Below are 18,817 nucleotides of genomic sequence, written 5' to 3'. Positions count from 1 at the left end.
ATAATACTTATATAACACATGTGTAAATTATGCCTCAAAAATTATTAAAACAAAAAAAGACTCTATGGAAGCTTACTTTCTGAAATTTCCTGGCTCTATTTCCCTCCCCTATTTTTAACAGGACCCTTTTTCTCTTTTTATTATCTCTATCCTACTCAATTTTGATCACATTCACAATATGGGGCTTGTCCTGGAATGAAGCTTTAGCTGACTAATTTTGAGAGTCCACAGGGCTCTAATCCCTATAGACCACACTGAAAACTGTGTATACTCATCCAAACTGGGGTGCCTACCATTTCTAGCTTCAGCTGCTTTACTTATTGTTGCACAATAATCACCCTAAAAGTACCAGCATAACACAAAAATTACCTTACAGTTTCTGTGGATCAGGAATTTGGAAGCAGCTTAGCTGGGTAGTCCTGGCTCAAGATCTTTCATGAGGTTTCAGCCAAGCTATTGACCAGGGTTGCAGTCTCATCTAAAGGGTCAATTGGGGAGGCTGTCTGAATTCTTACAACACAGCAGCTGGCTTCCCCCAGAGGAAGTGAACTGAGAGAGCCCAAAATGGAAGCTTTAATGTTTTTCTCAAAGTGGTATATAATCACTTCTGCCATATTCTATTGACCACACAGAGCAACCTAATATAAAATATGAGAGGGAACTATGTAAGGTGTGAGTGCCAGGAATCAAGAATTACTGGGAGTCATTTTGAAAGGTGGCCACTATAGCTGCTATTCTCAGAATGGCTTGCTGAGCCAATTTATTATTTTGGAGTTATTTAGTCCATCATGCATTCTGTAGTTACCGTCTCCTTCCTCTTGCACAGCCACTGATGACACACAGGTCTTGTAGTTGTTTATCCCACCAGCTATTTTGGTGTTTGCAGGGAATACCACAACACTGTAAACAGTTATAGATGTTGCCCATAAGTTTTTAGATCAGATATTTGCTCTAGATGTTTTTATATGGACATCTAAGTTGATTAAAAACCTATATTGTTATCATCTACCTAGAATCCATCCATTCTTGTATTTCCAACTTCTGTGATTTCATATTTAAGGAGTCTTTCTTGTAAGCAGCATATGGGTTTTGTTTTTGTTTTAATCTACTCTGTTAATCTTCTTTCATTCTAATATTTAGTTCACATATAGTTAATAAAATGGCTGTTATAGTTGAGTTTCTACCATTTTACTATGTTTTCTATTTTATCTACTTTTGTTTCTTTGAGTTTTCTTAATTGCCTTCTTTTGGATTATTCTAATATTTATTATTCTATAATACCGTATTCATTTGTTAATATTTTTAATGGTTCTTAGAGATTGCATCATGCAAACCTGACAAATTAAACTATTTTAAGTTTTACTTTTACTACTTCACTGATTATGCCAGAATCTCAAAACTTCATTTTCTAATCTGATCCCTGTATGGTTGTCATTCATTTTATTCTACAAATATTTTAAACCTATTACTGTTTTGAATAGGTTATTTGTACTTATTCATAAAGTTACCCTTCCTCTATTCCCATGTTACCATCTGAGATCTCCTTCCCTATGCTTAAAGAGCTCCCTTTAAGTATTTCTTTTAGTACACATCTGTTGGTATTGAATTCTCTCAAGTTTGGTTTAATAATCTTTATTTTGGCTTCATTTTTATAAGATATTGTCTGTCATTAGAAATGTATTTCTAAGTTAACAAAGTTTTTATCAGTGTTTTCAGATGCCATTCCATTGTCTTCTAGTTTACATTATTTCTGATGAAAACTCATTCTTCAGTCATCTTCCCTTTGTTTTTATCTTTAGTTTTCAACAGTCTTAATGTGATAGGCCACTATGTCTTTCCTTTACATTTAGCCTGCTTAGGGTTAACTAAATTTCTTCAATCTGGGCAGGTATCTTTTATCAATTTCAGAAAATTCTAGCTACTATATTTTCAAATAGTTTTCATCCTATTCTCTCCTTTTTGGAGAACTATAAATAAATGTAATACATACCTTTTTACCTAGTTCTATATGTCTATGACTATTCTGTGTTGGTTTCCACTACTTTTTCCATGTTTCAGTTTGAATATTTTTTATTGACTTGCCTTTTAGTTCACTAATCCCATCTACTGCTATACCTTACCTGCCTGCTATTATGCCAATCTAATGAGGTCTTAGTTTCAGATACTGTATTTTTCAGTCTGAGAATCTCCATGTTCTATATATTCCAATTCTCAGCTGAAATTCTCCATCTTTTCATCACAACAAAGACTACACATTAAAAGATGAGGCTACGAAACTATGACAATAACTATGACAATAAATTAAATTTTAAATAAACAAGTTCCTAGAAAATTAAATACTATTTCAAGAAGAAATAAAAATCTCAATAGTTCTATGATTATTACAGCAATTTAATAAATCTTAAAAAGCCTCCCTACAAGAAAACTCAGCCCCTGAGGACTTTACTGAGAAGTGCTACCAAACATTCAAGAAAAGGACACAAATTCTACCATAAGATAGAAAAATATTCCAAATTATTTTATAAAACCAGTTAAAGACAATTACTGTGAAGGAAAATTTCAGATAGTCTTGCGAGTCCAGCACATAACTGGTTAGGTAGACACTCACAGCTATGATATCAACATAGAGACTGATAGCAACCACGGCTACTGAAATGTTCTTGTATATTAGTTTAATCTATAAGAATCCTGTAAGGTGAGCAAGGATTTCTCTGACGAAACACTCAGTTATTTCCAAGATGCTTTCAAATAAATATCTCTAACATTAAAGTAGCTACGGAGATTTAAGGGCCATTCTTAATAAAAAATTCCCCAGAATTTATTTTAAAAAGTATCCTTCGGTATGTAAATATCTATCTTTCAGAGTCCTTTTTTTAAAAACTAAGGAACATGTGCATAATACCTAAAAATTATATTCCTTGATTAATTCAGTAATTAAATGGCATCCATGAAGAGAATCTTACCCCAAGAAAATATTCACGCGAAGTTCTTTTTTGGTCCTTGAGATTGTCTTCAATGCAGTAATTTCTGCATCAAACCAAAATCCTCTATTACTAGGACTTTCTACATTGTAATTAACCATTACCACATCACCGATATTTAGTTCATTCCATTTCAGAGTGGTTCTAGCTCGTGGTCGAAGATCCTTCACATTTATTTCTACAGTACCACTTTCTGGATATCTGAGGAGAGAGAGAAGAATCACAGAACACTGCTTATGATCATAGCCAAAGACTAAAATTATATGTGACATATGAAAAAACTTAATCATATTATTCTTAATGGCACTCATTTATTCATGATTTTAACTGCCAGAATAAATAATTCTTGCTAAAATCTTAGACATTCTTTCTAGCTTGGGTGGGAGGAGTAGAGATGGGTTAAAAAAAAAAAAAAAAGAAATACACAGTTCTTCTACCTCATTTTCTTAACCCAAGTTTAAGAATTACTTTTTAAAAATTATTTTTATTTTTCAATTAGTTGAAATTCAATAGCATTTTATATTAGTTTCAGGTATACAGCATAGTGGTTAGACATCTATATAATTTATGAAGTGATCCTTCAATAAGTCTGGTATCCACACAGCACCATCCAGTTATTACGATATTAAGAATCACTTTAATAGGAATAGATTCTAAGCTCTTCCTGAATTTGGAACCAGTTCAAGTTCTGCCATTTGCCTTATGCACAATAAAAACATGAATCCAGTACATTTTAATAGCTTCCATTTTTCAAGGAAGAAGTCAAAATCCTAGTTCTTATATGTAGCCAGCTCCCTAGTAATGGCAAAAAAACATCCAGAATATATGCATCAGAAAATAGAACCAGTGAAAGAATTCTAGCAGAATCTTAATTTTTTGTTTCTAAAGGTAAGTTTAATGTAAACTTAAACCGGACCTGAACTTAAAGCTTTAGAAAATTACTCAAATTTAGGTGTAATTTCTGGTATCAACAGACCACAGACAGAAATATATAACAGTCCACAATGGTTTCTATAAAATTAAGACCTGTGATCTTAATGTATTGCTTGGTAATAGAAGGACAAATAAATGAATATTTGGTTTGTGCTTTTGGAAAGCTCAATCTATTGGGGCAGGCTAACAAACTATAGCAGTGGTTCTTAGACCAGTAGCATCCGAATCATCTGGGAACATGTTAGAAATACAAACTCTTAGACTCAACTTTGGATCTACTGAGTCAGAAAACCTGGGAATGAGGTCCAGGAATCTATTTTCACAAATCCACTCAGAAATTCTAAAGCACGCTCAAGTTTGATAACCAACTGTGCTATCGAAACACAATAATTAAATATCATACCCTAGTGTGACAGCATTAATAAGGTAGAAACTAAAGGAAGAGATCATTAATCCTTAACCAACTGAGTGGTCTGCTCAAAATGTAAATAAGCCTGAAGTTGGAAGCAGCTCTAGCAGCTAGCCTTGGTTCTTCTGAATCAAACAAGTATTATGCAAGCCTAGGACTCTCACAGTATATTTAATTCATTTAGAAAGGATATTAACCCTAGGTGGGATCTTTAATTACCCAATTTAATCAAGTCACTTCAATTTTAGTTAGCTTGGAAAAAAAATATCAGAAGCAGCAAGGGGCCCATTTTACCCTCTCAGTGCCTTCATTCCCTTGTACCACAAGCCTTCCAATAACCACGGAACATTTGCTCTGACAAAAAGAAGTGAGGGGGCAGTTTTAATACCAAAAAAAAAAAAAAAAAAGTCATTCTGTCTTCACATAGCTTTTACATAGAAAAGAGAAGATACTTAATATTGAATCAAAGATAAGCTTTGGAACTCATTCTATGTCTAGGTTTCATGGAGATTATCAAGACACACTCTCTCCAACAAAAGACTTAATACTTGACAGTCTAAATGTCCCTGCCACTCTGAATTTTCTCTCCTGAACAAAAACATTTTAAATGAACTTCAACTTATATACAAGGTTTTAAATCTATCATCATCCTAGTGTCTTCACTCAAAATATATTCTATTTTCAGCCTGCCTGGGTTTAAATTCTCATTTTAGCTTCTTGCCGCTGTGTATCCTTGGGAAAGTTACTAAATCTCTCTGTGACTATCTCTCATGTGTAAAATGTAACTAATGCTAACTAACTGTATCCTATATGTTTGTTTTGAGATAAAAATGAGAAGACTCATAAAGTGCTTAAAACAGTATATAATGGGGTAAGATAATGTCAGTTGTTAGTATTTTGTCATTATCAGAGAAATAACACTAAAGAAATCAACAAGTACCAAGTCACATCTATGGTTCTACTCTTCTCATATTTCAATTTCATTTTTAATGGTCAAACCTAAATTTTGAGGTCTCTAGCCCAACACTTGGTGTTTTTACACTCAAATTGTTTTACACTGGTTTGGTCAGAAAAACAACTAATATTTTCCTGATCTATCAAATGAAGAAGTTAATATAGATATTTTAGGGCTCTCCTAATTCTAAAGTTGTAAATGTGTCCTGATTCATATTCTTAAGGTCATGCAGGATAGAAAACTATTCTTTTACATGAGATTCTTTCCTCAGCTGTAATGTGAAAATTATATTTTGACATTATCATGCATTTCTGTATATTTAATACAGTAAAAATGCATATTTCAATAGCAAAAAACTCCATTTATTTACCTAAATTTGTCAAAATTAGATACCAAGAATGGAAATATTGTGAACAAAGTAGAGAACTTAAACTAAGTATTAAAATTATATATAAAGTCCTGTTTATTGAAGATAAGGCAAAATAAATCTTTCCATACGTAAGAGCACAGGAATTTAAGCTATGTTTGCTCTGGAACTAAATTTGTATGATTTCAGGACAGAATCATATTGTAAAGTATATGTAAATACACTCTCTATATAAATAGTAAGTCTGTAAAAGATAAGTCATGAAAATGAAGCATGTTTTTCTAATTCTAGCCAAAGAGATGTTAAATCAATTGCTATGTAAAAAAAACATGGAAGGAGAACAAACTCCTAAGCAAGGTCAAGAACATGCCAAGTACTCAAATATTACTATCATTCTTTTCCTGGGTATCTTCATCTACACATATCTTAATATTTTTTGAATTTATTTTTTTAATTTAAATATATATTTTTTACACCTACAGCACCTGGTATTCCAAGGTGGTCTCCCATCCAAGTACTAACCAGGCCTGACCCTGCTTATTGTCTGAGATCAGACGAGATTGGGCATGCTCAGGGTGGCATGGCCGTAGACTCATCTACACATATCTTAAAACCACAGAGTGATGACTTAAAAGCTCCACTTTAACCCAAAATTTTCTCTTCAGATTCATATATCCAACTATATTTCTAACACAGATATCACAAAAGCACCTGAAATTCAAGGTGTTCATGATGGAATTCCCCCAACCCATAATCTACTGATGCTCAGTATTCTCTAGAGGAAACTTTTCATACTCCAAAAAGTTTAGGTGTTATCCCCAACTCCTCATAATTTCTTTATCCAGTTACTAAGTCCTCCTTATGCTATACTTTAACACTTCTTTAATGTAACTACACCTCCTTACTGAAGACCTAAATTTCTCCAATTCTACTGTTAAGGCCCAACACATCTGTTGTTCTTTAGGGATTACACCTTACAGTCCACAGTATACTTTTGCCGAAGATTCTAAAGCACAGATCTACTTAAAATATTTTGTGAAGTTTGATAACAATATGTTCATAGACTATGGGAAAACAGGTATTCTCATATAATATTGATGGGACTATAAAGTGGTACTGCCTCCCCTTATAGAGAGGAATTTGGGAATAGTCAGCAACATTGCCTATATATTTATCTTTTAATTCAGGAATTTCACTGCTAGGTATCCCATCCCAAACAAATAAAATTCCCCATGGAAAGACACATATACAAGGCTATTAATAGCTACACTTTCTGTAATAGGACTAGAAATAATCAAACGTCCATAGTAGAAAACCACTTAAAACATATGGTACAATTATACAATGAAGTATTATGCTCCTATAAAAAGGAATATGATATCTGCTATGGAGTGATATATATGGAGAGATGTATTAACTCAAAAAAAGCAAGACGCAAGTGTTTCAGCATACTACTTTTTACCTAATGAGTATGTGTGGAAGTACAAATATATTCACACACTTGCATATGTACATATATAGATATATGTGATTATATATAATACACACTTATGTTTTGAAACAGAAGGATAATCCAAAATAAAGTTAGTATTAAGAAACAGGGTAGGAGGAACCTGGATGGACACACTATTTTTCTGAATATACCTTGTTTTGGAGATTGACCAATAGAACCATGTAATGTTTAATGATTACAAAACAAAATGTGATTATAACTAACAAAATGTAAGAAATCCCTAAAAATCAAAAGCAAAATGAAACAAAAGTACACAATTGGTGGCTTGACTACATAGAGAACTATTACAAGTGACCTGAAAATACACTAAATTAACTGTACATCCTTGATGGAGTTATTTCCTAAGGACAAAGCAAAAATAAAAACAAAAAAACTTTTCAGTAATCTTATTGTTTGCAATGTTAGTACTGCTCATCTGAAACTACTATGAGGAGGATAAAGAAAATCAATGGTGTTGTTAATAAGAACCATGATTTTCAAGGTAAAAAAAAAAAAAGGTTAAAGAGATTAGATTATAACCCTTTAACTCCAAAATGAAAATGTCAATATAAACCTGTGATATATTTAAGTATTTCCTAGCTCTGTCCAATGAGAAGACCTAGCGACGTGATCAAACAAGTATCAATGAGCAGCCCAGACTATATGCTCTACACACATCTCTAAAAAGAACTAGGGTTCCTTGAAGAAATGGCTGAATCCAGGCCTGGGCAGGAACTAGAAAAACAGCTTAGGACATCCTGTTGTACCTGAATACAAAGAAGCCCTAAAAAACTATGCTGTCAGGTTCAACCTGAAGGTGCTTTCACGGGCCAGAGTTGGGACAATTTGGGCACTAAATGGAACTGAGGTAGATTAAAACAAGTGTTACAATCCATTAGTTCATTATACTTAAAAGCAAAAATCTCACTAGCTAACTTCTGGAGGATGCTAGGGAATTTACTCATTCCAAACACTGAAAAAGTTCAAAGGAAAGATTGAGGGAGATATCACCATTTTTGCAACACTCAATGAAACAAGGGATCTAGGTAAAGATTAATAGCTGCTAAAACCATTAAAAGCTGGTAGCAAATTTCACAACGGATGAATCAGGCTAACAATACCCAAAATCTTACCACAAAAGAGAAGCATGTTATTATGCACCTCCCAATGCCATACAATAGGTAAACCATTTCTCAACTCGTCTTGTCAAATAGTATACTCTGAATCCAATCAAACCTCAAACAGCAAGCAAAAAAAAAAAAAAAAAAAAAAAGTAGGGGGAATTTGTCGGTTGAGACTTAACCTAATAATTAAATATAACGGGTAGATCTTGTTTTTGATTCTTATTTGAACAAACTAAGTATTAAAAAGAGAATTGAGGAAGTCTGAACATTGACTGGTTATTTGATATAAAGAATCATTGATAAATTTCATGTGAGTTTCTTTTTAATGTGCTAAGGTCCCCAGCCCATCTCCAGGTTCAGTGATTTGTTGGGAGAACTCATAGGGCTCATTCTCACAGGACAGCATATAGTTGTTCCAATAGCTACGACTTACTATGGTGACAGGATATAAAGCAAAATCAGCAATGAAAAAAGGTACATGGGATGAAGTCCAGAGAAAATCAGGTAAAAATTCAAAGAATCCTCCCAGAGGAGTCACATAAAACATACTTAATTTCTCCAGCAACAAATTATAATAACGTGTGAAATAATACCCAAGATTTTTTATTGGGGGCTGGTCACATAAGCACTCACTGCTCAGCGCATAACAGAATTCCAGACTCCCAGAAGCAGGTGTTCAGCATAAACCATATTGTTTACACAAACAGTTTAGGCACAGTGAACCATTTTTATCAGGGAATGATGAACATCCTCTTGAAAGCCAAGTTCCCAAACACCAGCCAATGGTCAACCACACAAAATGGCCTTTAAAAAAATAGCAGTGTCAGGTCTAATATGTTAGCTCTTTTCTATACACTTTAAAAAGAATCTTTTTAGCTATTTCATCAGTTGAATGCTCTGAGTAGATGTCAAGATGAAAATGAGCCTATGAAAGAAAGAAAGATAGGGAAAAAAAACAGAACTAGGTAGCAAAAGCCCTTAGATCATTATGCTGGTCTGTCACTTCAAAAGGAGAGGAAAGGAAGGGTTGGGCAGAGAAAACATGAGTGTCGTACAAGTCTGACAAAGACTCGGCCAATCCAATGGTGAGTTTTGATGCAGAGAGTGACCACAGGGTCTCACATTGGGCAGAAATTGCCAGGCCCTAGAACTGCTGCCACACTTAGTCACTGGCTGTAGGATACCAGGAAAAACATGTGGCCTTGGCTTGAACAATATGGAGATCTCAAAAGTGCTCTGGCTCAGCTAACTGCATTCATTCTTTGTAGCCGGTCAGCTTGAAGAGAATTCTGAGCAGTGCACTCACTATAGCTCCTAAGGCCAGATATAAAGCCATTTCTGGTTGAAATGCTATCAGGTTTGGGACTTGCTTCAAAATAGTCCAGTGGTACTTGGAGATGCTGCAATAAACAAGATTAGCCAGGAGTTCACAATGTTTGAAACTAGGTGATGGGTTTATCACACTGTTCTCTCAGACTTTGCAAGTTGAAAGATTTCTACAATAAAAATAAAATGCTTTGTGATTTGTTAAAATCTAAACAAAAGGCTCTACTTTTTGAAGTTTTTCCCACATGTATAAAATTTAAAGTTAATACTCATGGCTTACAATGAGGACAAATAGCCTCTGCCCTAGCCCATACTACACTCCTGACTCTTGTTCCCCAGATGCAATCATTTTCAATTCTTAGCTATTTCTTTTATTTACCTCCATATTTTTAAGTAACACACTTATACTTTGCTTTTTAAACTGTTCTACCCCTCATATACAGTTCATTTATCTCTATTTACCTCTTCCTCGTAATTGCTAATATAAGGCACTGCTCCAAGTGTTCACATATGTTAACTACTCCTCTTAGGACAGGCAGGTGGTATTCTATTCCCATTTTACAGATGAGGCAGAGAAGTGAAATAATTTGTTTAGAGAGGAGTAAGCAAAGACATGATTCAAACTATGATCATCTGGCTCTAGATCCAAACTCTTACAATGATTAACAAGCTTTCTTAATCTAAAGCATATTATACAAACTAAGTTATTTATAAAAAATCATTTTATAATTTTTTTTACATGTTGACTAGTGTTCACAGCTAAATAATAAAGTGTGCTTTAATTACATGTCCTTTCTGCAGCTTTATTTTTCACTGAGTGCTTAACTGTTCTTTTTAGTTCCTAGTTTTCTATGTACCTATTATTAATTTATCTCCATTCTGCCAGTTGTAAAACTACTCTACATTCAGACATTTCAGGTACTCTACTGATCTTCTGGACATCAAATGTCCCCTTTAGAGGCTTCTGTCCTATCCTAACCTGGACAGCTTGCTCTGTAGGTCTACTCCTGTCCCATGGCTGTCATGTTAGGATCTCCTTTCATTACTTCTTATGTTGAATCCTACTTCCTGAATATCATGTCTTCCTTTCTTGGTTTAAACCTTGAGTGGAGTGGGAGTGATTAAAACGCTTTCATATAAATTAACCAATCCTCTTATTCTGTTTTATTCCATATGCCTACCTCCACGGTACCTGGTGAGTCCAAGGCCTGAACCTCCCAAAGATTCTTCAATGCCAATTCACTTGCTTGTTGTTGGCTTCACATCCTTAGGTTTCAGCTTTCTCTGGCCTGCTTAGATGTCATTTACCCATTAGTTTCTTACCTTCCAAAATTTTGTTGTTTTCTCTTCTGTGTCTTTTATTTTTATCCCATTTTTTTGTCCTTGGGGGTTTACGCATTTATTCTTTTACTGTCTTCTAGGAGGGTTTAAGAAGGAGTGGAAACAAATACGCATCTTAATCTGCCATGTTTAACTGGAAATCTTTATTCACCTTTAGTTTTATTTCTTACTACTCACCATACACATCCTATACTCCAGCCGTACTAATCTACCCTCAGGTAACAAAACCTCTTATTTCCTACTTTATCTTTGGCATCCTGTTCTCCTTCAGGAATACAGAAGTATCTCTTCTATCTTGTACTCAGCTCTGGGTACTCTAAAAGCTAGGTGTGCATATTTCTATCATAGTACTTACACTGTAAAACAGCAAATTTTCATTGAAAAACAAGTGTGTTTAAAACTTTAGTATGTCTGGAATACACCGGGCCTACCAATGTTTGGAAACAAGCAAAGCAACTCAATAGAAAAGTCTGCTCTTATATAACTAAAGCTCTTAACAAAATATAATAAACTATGACCACTATATTGCAAAAAGATTCCACTCATTTTGCTGTCTCTTCTCCTTCCTTGAGAAGCCTAGATCTAGATAGTTCTAGATCTATGGGAACATAGAATTCTATGCAGAGATAATTAAAAAAGGCTTTTTAAAGATTGTTTTTGGTGTTCTTAAAAATGAAAAACCTGTAGCAAGCTCAACTGCTAATTATAACAGTACTCAAGTCTTTTTAAATATAGGCAATTCCCAACACACTATTCTCCGTCTCATGAGGTTTAATGTATGGCTGAGGAGAACCAGTGCAAACTGGTCTAAGCAGCTGACTTCTTCAAGCATTTGCACTGAGGAAAACTGTGCAGGAGACTCTATGAAACATTTTGGGAGGTGCTGGAAGCTTCAGCAACTTCTAAAATAAGGGCTCAAGATATCCCCAAAGACCTGAAGCACAGAGAGGTAGGAATGTATCAAGACCAATTTTACATACACTATGCTGAGGGCCAATTTTATACCTATGGAAGGATAAGAATAGGGTCATTTTTTCTCTTGTATTATGTGACCTCTTGTTCTCTGAACCTGAAGTTAAGGTATTATTCTAATACAGGTATAAGATAAATTATTCTAGTTAGCTACTTTGAATCCCCGAGAATTTAGAACTACTTTGGTGTTATAAAGTCTATATTATCAGATAAGCGTTAAATATCCCTAATCTTAAATTTCCCCAGTAACACTTTGATTGCTGCAAATACTCTATGGATATCTTTTAGAGCTGTCCTTCAGAGGACATGCTTTTGATTACCCTTAACTGTGTGACATCTTGGCAAAAACCAATTTTGTTTTCAATTGACAAAACAAAATGATCACTGGGTAAAGTCTAGGGAATTAAATTTCAGGAAAATTGATTAAGCACTATTTAAAAAATAAGTTTAAAATAGTAAAACTACATTTCATTGGGTGGCTTATAAGCTAACTAAGAATTTTAGAAGACTCAAACTGTATTAAACAAAGTAGTATAACTGAAATCTTCCTTCAAAACATGGCTTCCTGCTGCTACTATACTTAAATAAGGACACCATTCTCTGGAGGCATGTTCTAGGTTTAGCAAATCTTTAATGTCATACCACATGCAAAAAAGAAAAAAAAAAAAAGCATTTCTTATTCTAATGGATAACATTACTAAGTTTCACACCTTAAATGTAAACTCACTCACAGACAAAAATAACTTACTTAAAACTGCTTACAGTAGCACTTTACATATTACATGGAAATAAATCTCTCTTCTGGAACACATTAACGATGGTGGATAACTATTTTGAAAATAGTGAAAACATAATTAGGTTAAAAAATATCTATGCCAAAGATAAATCTATATTATTTTAGAGTACTTACCAAAACAACCTGGCTTTATTAATGAAATAAATGAAAACCTGTAAGTTGATTCTATTACTACTGGGTATTTTTCAAGGTTACTAAGAAAAACGAATGTAAGTCAGGTAAATATTTACAGATGACAAAATTAAAGCTGAAAGAGTTCAAACTAAACAAAAATCTTACCAATAAGCCAAAGATTTGAATTCAAACCAAATTCTGATTCTAATGCTAGAACTATACAGCCTGTAAGAGAACCAGTACTCTATATACTTAACAAGCCACTGCTGGGGTACCTATTTGAAAAGCAGATTCCTGGGCCCCATCTCAGGTCCTCTCATGCAGAGAGTGGGGGTGGGGTTTGGTGTTCCTCAGGAATTTGCATTTTAAACACCTTACCTGGGAGAATCTGCAGTGTTGCTGACCACCTTTTTGAGAAAGGCTAATGTAAAGAAATAATGTATGATTCTGAAAAGGTGAAATCAACTGTTATCTGTTAAAGTCATTTTTCTAAGCACTTATTATACAATAGAAGGGCAATGGTAAGGTCACAGACCTAACTTTCTTGGTCCTTTTAATTATCATCCATTCAGAACGCTGCAAGTTATAGAAAGTTAGAGGAAATATTCTAAGTTTTGGTTTAAAATAAGTATGTTAGTAACAATCAAGAAGCAATGGGGAAAACTGGTCATTGCATCAATGTTCTGGAATTAAACATCTTATTGTGCGTCCCTTTATGCAAGATCAGCATGACACTTTAGCTTCATTAAAGAAAAATCTACTCCTTTTCTCTCATTAAAACCTAGAAATTATTACATTTTGACATTGCTCAAAACATTTTTGGGGGCTCTTTTAAAAATAGATCACTATATCAATACATTCAAGAAAATCAGTTTTTTTTACTTGATAGAAAAACTATTTTTATCTGAATGTACTACTTGATTTGGCTCCCTGATTTCTATTGGCAGTAGCCATAATTAAAACTACTCAAAAGCATGTATCGCGGGCTGAGAATATCTCGAAAAATCTTAAAGAATGCTAGAAGCAATAACATTATCTTAAGACATTTGCTAGATGAGCTTTTAGTTATAGCCTCGCATGAGTTACCCTCCAAATCCTAAGTGCTGTTATGACATCTGCATTTGATTTCAGTATCATGCTAAAGCCTTGACACTGTGCTAAAAGCAAGTTTAATCTATTTGGTTTGAAATTTTTTCAACACTAATGAGCTATGGATTCTTGCCACAGAAATAAAAAACATTCAGGCATTTATGGGCAGGTACAGAACCTTTGGTTTAAGTTATGTGTTCTGTGAAAGTATCATAACTAGATAATGACAGAAAATTTCTAAATTATGTAAGCAACCTATATAGTCTATATAAACATTTTATAATATTTTATAAATATGCTTCTCTCAAAATGAGAGAGTCTGGTAGAGTGGCTGCAAGTATGCCTTTTTTCAATCCATGTCTACCATTTACTCATTAGCTGTCCAACACTGGGCAAGTTACTTAACGTCTATAAATTTGTTATTCAAACTTTACACATAAAAAGTATCTACTTCATTAAGTTTTTAAATGAGGATTACACGAGATTATTCAGGTAAGATATTTATACAGTACCTGGCATACAGTGTTATTTTAACAAGAGAATTACTGGATTAACCTACTATATTTTTAATAGGGTACTTTGGAATTATTTACTAAAAAGTCACAACAAAAAAAATCTTTGTTGCTGAGATAGACTGACAATTCTATTTTAATGTGAACACTATAGAGCATGGAAGATCATATAGTAATTTTCGTGTCATTATGAAAACTCTTAGCAATAATTTCCTAATATTTAAAAATTTCTACTTTGCTTAGCAACATTCATTACTAAGATACGACAGAGAAATAAAATAACTTTCTTATGTATTTTCCTTCTTTAAATATATACGTCCTTGGTCAGACTAGGTGTTTTAAAGCTTAATTTTCTCTTACAGAAATCAGCTAAATTTTATAAATCAAGATCTCTAAATTAGGCCACTAAATTTAATAAAGCAATTAAAGAACACAAATCACTAACAAGAACGATATTCCCAAATTCACCTTTTCAACTGGCCTGTAAGATTAAAGGTACATGTTGAATCTTTAGAACCAAGAAGGTATCAGGGGAAATTTTGAGATCTTGTTTAACACTATACCCAATTCAGAAAGCTCAGATTAGAAAGACTGGTTTATTTAAGAGCCTAACGTATCAGAAAAGCCAGGACTAGATCTCAGAACAAATATTCAACCATTACAGAGTACTTTCCCCCACTCAAGCATTTACCAACACATCATAATAAATTCACCATAAACACATTATGGACATTGCTTTGTATGCAAAGTGAGTACAGATAAAAACTGCATAGTGGAAAATGGTCCCTTATTTAATGTCACATACAGATCATTTAGCTTGAATAAAATATAATTTCTTTTAGAAAGAGACCTAATTCTAATAATTTTGTCTATATGGATACAAAATGGAAAAATCAACAACCCATAAACCACCTAGAGATGTACTGCAATAAGGATAAATACTCAGACTCATCAGGTATTACATAACTTTAGCCTTTAATAAAATATATTTATCAACCCCTCTCCCCAATATTGCTCTTTAGTAGCTGGTGCCTGATAACAACTGATAAGACTAGACCAAAGGCAATCTATCAATGAGTGGTTCTCAGACATCAATGGGCATCACAATCACCCAGAGGACTTATTAAAATAGATTCCTGGGCCACCCTCAGAGATTGATTAGAAAGTGAGCCCAAGAACCTGCATTTCTAGCAAGTGGTGCTGATGCTGCTGACCAAGGATTATACTTGAGAACCAATGGTCTAAGACAGTGGTTCTCAATCATAGCTGCGCATTAGAAACACAGGGGAACTTTTGAAAACACCAATGCCTGGAGGTCCCTCAGATCAACTACACTATAAGTTCTAAGAGTAGGTCCTTGGCAATATTATTTTTCTAAAGCTTCCTAGACAACTAATGTGTAGCCAGGGTTGAGAACCACTAGGCTAGCTAATTAAAAGGAATCTAAACCAAGTCCACTAAGAACAGATGTTTCTTAGTACAAAAGCCTTTATCTGCTAATAAAGCAGCCAGGTGATAAGTATGAGTAAGTTGCTTACATAACTAGGGTTTAACCAAACAGAAGAAGCTGTAAGTGTGCTGACTGCTTTAAATCCCAAAAAAACGTCTAGAGCAAGTCTTTAGAGGTCATACAGAATGGCCAACATTTGACCGTAACAGAAGTGTAGGCTACTACCAATTACATGTACCATGTTTAGGCTGAGTGGCAATACTGCATATTGGTTAACTGTGGAGCTCTGGAATAATATCATTTAATAGATGTGAACTTTTGCAACTTAGATAATTAAGCTTTGGTCTCTTCATATGGGAGCTAATGTAACTAACATTATATTGATGCTAAAGATTCCATGAACATGCACATAAAAAGTTAGCTCAGAGTCTGGCACACAAGATTTAACGTAATCTAAATTGCTGTAAGCTATGCCATAGACATATTAAACTATTAGAAATGCTAAGGAAATAATTGTCCTTTCCTAAGTCTACTTCTTCCTTTTAGTCAACATCATTTCTCATCACAATGGCTTCAGGGTCTCTACTCTTACAAGACTAGAGTCATAGTTTTGTGAATTCAGATGTTAGGACTCTCAAAAGTTTTAAACTAAATAACTATAGAGAGAATAACTGATGGGAACCAATACAATTTTAGAAAGCTATGGAAGTATACAGTACAAGCTTACTATAAAATTCGATGTTCTCTCCCTTTAATTGACCACTCAACCACTGCATGATTTATAATTGTCTGTATTACCTTGACATTTGCTCATTTCTAAATACTTTCCCTTTTATGTCCAAAATACTACTAAAAATAGAGGTTTCAATCAAGTATGGTCTCTCCTATAATAATGGCAGGAAAAAAGGTAGATCTCCTCACAGCCAAGCTGTGTATGTCCACTATAAAGGTGCTTTTAAAAACCTTAAGGAGGGCTTAAGAATCATTTGGAATCTAAATTTCTAAAGTCTAAATATTTCTACTGCCAATTCTTTCTCCCCAAGTACTTACTAGATTAACTACGTTCTAAAAATATAAGGCCCTTGCTAAGACAAAGGTGACAACAGATCAGTGGTACAGGATAACAATCAGGAATAAAACCCACAAATATCTACTCCATACGATGCACTTTGATGTTAATTCCACATTTGATTTACACTATTTACAGTAAGATGTGAATCAAAGCTGACAAGCCTAATCTAGGCCTTATGATTGACAAAATCTTCACAAGACCTTAACAATTTAGTCTGTGTTCATCACAGAATCTACAGAAATGGGACAGTTATAATAAAACTCAAAAAACATTTTGAACCAATCTCTTAATATAAAGTGTTTTATGAACTTACAATGTTTATATCTATAATTCTGAGGAAAAATGGAGAAAGATTAAGAAATAAATGATTTCCTTTATATTTCAGAACAATGCCCACTACCAGATTTTATTTGGCCTTTTGAGGGTTGTTTTTGAAACCCCTCTATCTAGTAAGTAATATATATGTGTAACACCTATCATTTCTCTGAGTTAAAATTGTTTTTAACTCTGCTCTGGTTAGACTGGGGATTGAGGATGCAAGAGTATATGTACCTATTTATCTTGTTCTAGGCAATTGTTTTAATGAGGTTCATTTCAAAGACTGAGAATTCATCTGGTCTGGTAACATGTTAGATCTGTCAGTCACTTTAAAAATAACTTTAAACAGTGCCATTTAAAATTGACGAACACTACATAGCCCAAAAGAATTCCTGAGGCAAGTTCCCTGGTTCCATGTACAATACCTCCCTGCCTTGGCCAAATGACAGCTTGCTCAAATTGCACTGTGGCACTCAGAGGTTTGGAGATATGATTATTAATGAGGCAGATTAATATTCAATTTATTTTCAGAGATTACTTTCAACTTACTCTAGGTAGGAGAAAATTAAATTAGTTCATTGAGAGTAATAATAATACTTAATCAGTATTATGAATGGATTGGGATGATAGCCTTTAAGTACTTAAAGTCCATTCAGTAATTTAAAGTGCAAAAAGTTATCTGAGAAATACTGTCTTGGAAGTAAAAGTTATACTGAAATCGGAAGGCATAATCCCATCATTCTAACCTTATAAATTCTCTTTACAATGTAACATTTCTACTAATTCTCCCAATCTGTGCTGGAAGATGGTCAATGCTTGTTTCCTGCCTACTTCTCAGGGCAGATTATTCTCTATCTTAAGTGATATGACTGGTAGGAATTTAGGTTAACCAGAATCTTACCTTCTATGTTGTATAGAACTTTCTTTTAGACGGAGCTTTTAAAATATGGAAGTTATCACAATCTAAGTCTTTTCAAGCTAAGTATTTAGTTCCTTCAGCTACTCTTCATGAGGGTTTTACATTTTTACATTCTGGGTTCTATTCTGAAGATGCACCAGATCAGGTTGGTGTTGTTCTTAAACACAGGAGATGAAAAACAATATTCCACATAGGGAATAACCAGCCTAGTACAACAGCAGCATCACTGGACTTGTTCTAGATATCTTCTAATAAAACATCCTTACAATGTAACTATTTGATAGCCAATTTCACTGACTCCCTTGGAGCTTACTACTCAATAAAAATCCATTCCTACTGCATAAGCCATGAACTCCTTATGCTCTCCTCAATGCACCTTCCATCCAAGGAAGTAAGACTCTGTCTAACAACTTACAGAATACAACATGTACTTTAAAAGTTTGTTTTTTTTTAACTTACTTTTCCAATAACCACAAAAAATAAAATTTTAACAGGATTTGTTATCACACCCATATTGGGTCGCCATAATTCTAAGTGCTTATACCACTCTCATTATTTGGGACTCTTATTGAGAAGCTTATCTTATTTATCTTATAGTTAATTTTACATAGTCCTTTTCTCTTTTTAAAGGTATGAATGACAATTAC

At 33.9% G+C, this 18,817-nt stretch overlaps 1 protein-coding gene and 1 pseudogene across 1 annotated transcript in view; both read right to left on the bottom strand.

Annotated features, from left to right (window-relative positions):
- UHRF2 (ubiquitin like with PHD and ring finger domains 2) overlaps positions 1-18,817 on the bottom strand; it is a 70,534-nt gene that overhangs the window by 35,035 nt on the left and 16,682 nt on the right. The window contains exon 4 of the mRNA XM_036238579.1: positions 2,964-3,182. Within this exon, the coding sequence (XP_036094472.1) occupies positions 2,964-3,182 (219 nt within the window). The remainder of the gene's footprint in view (positions 1-2,963; positions 3,183-18,817) is intronic.
- LOC118601438 lies at positions 6,119-6,237 on the bottom strand (annotated as a pseudogene).

The sequence above is a fragment of the Rousettus aegyptiacus genome, unplaced genomic scaffold, assembly GCF_014176215.1.
Source record: "Rousettus aegyptiacus isolate mRouAeg1 unplaced genomic scaffold, mRouAeg1.p scaffold_m13_p_3, whole genome shotgun sequence".
NCBI lineage: Eukaryota > Metazoa > Chordata > Mammalia > Chiroptera > Pteropodidae > Rousettus > Rousettus aegyptiacus.
This window is presented reverse-complemented; position numbering and strand designations above follow the sequence as displayed.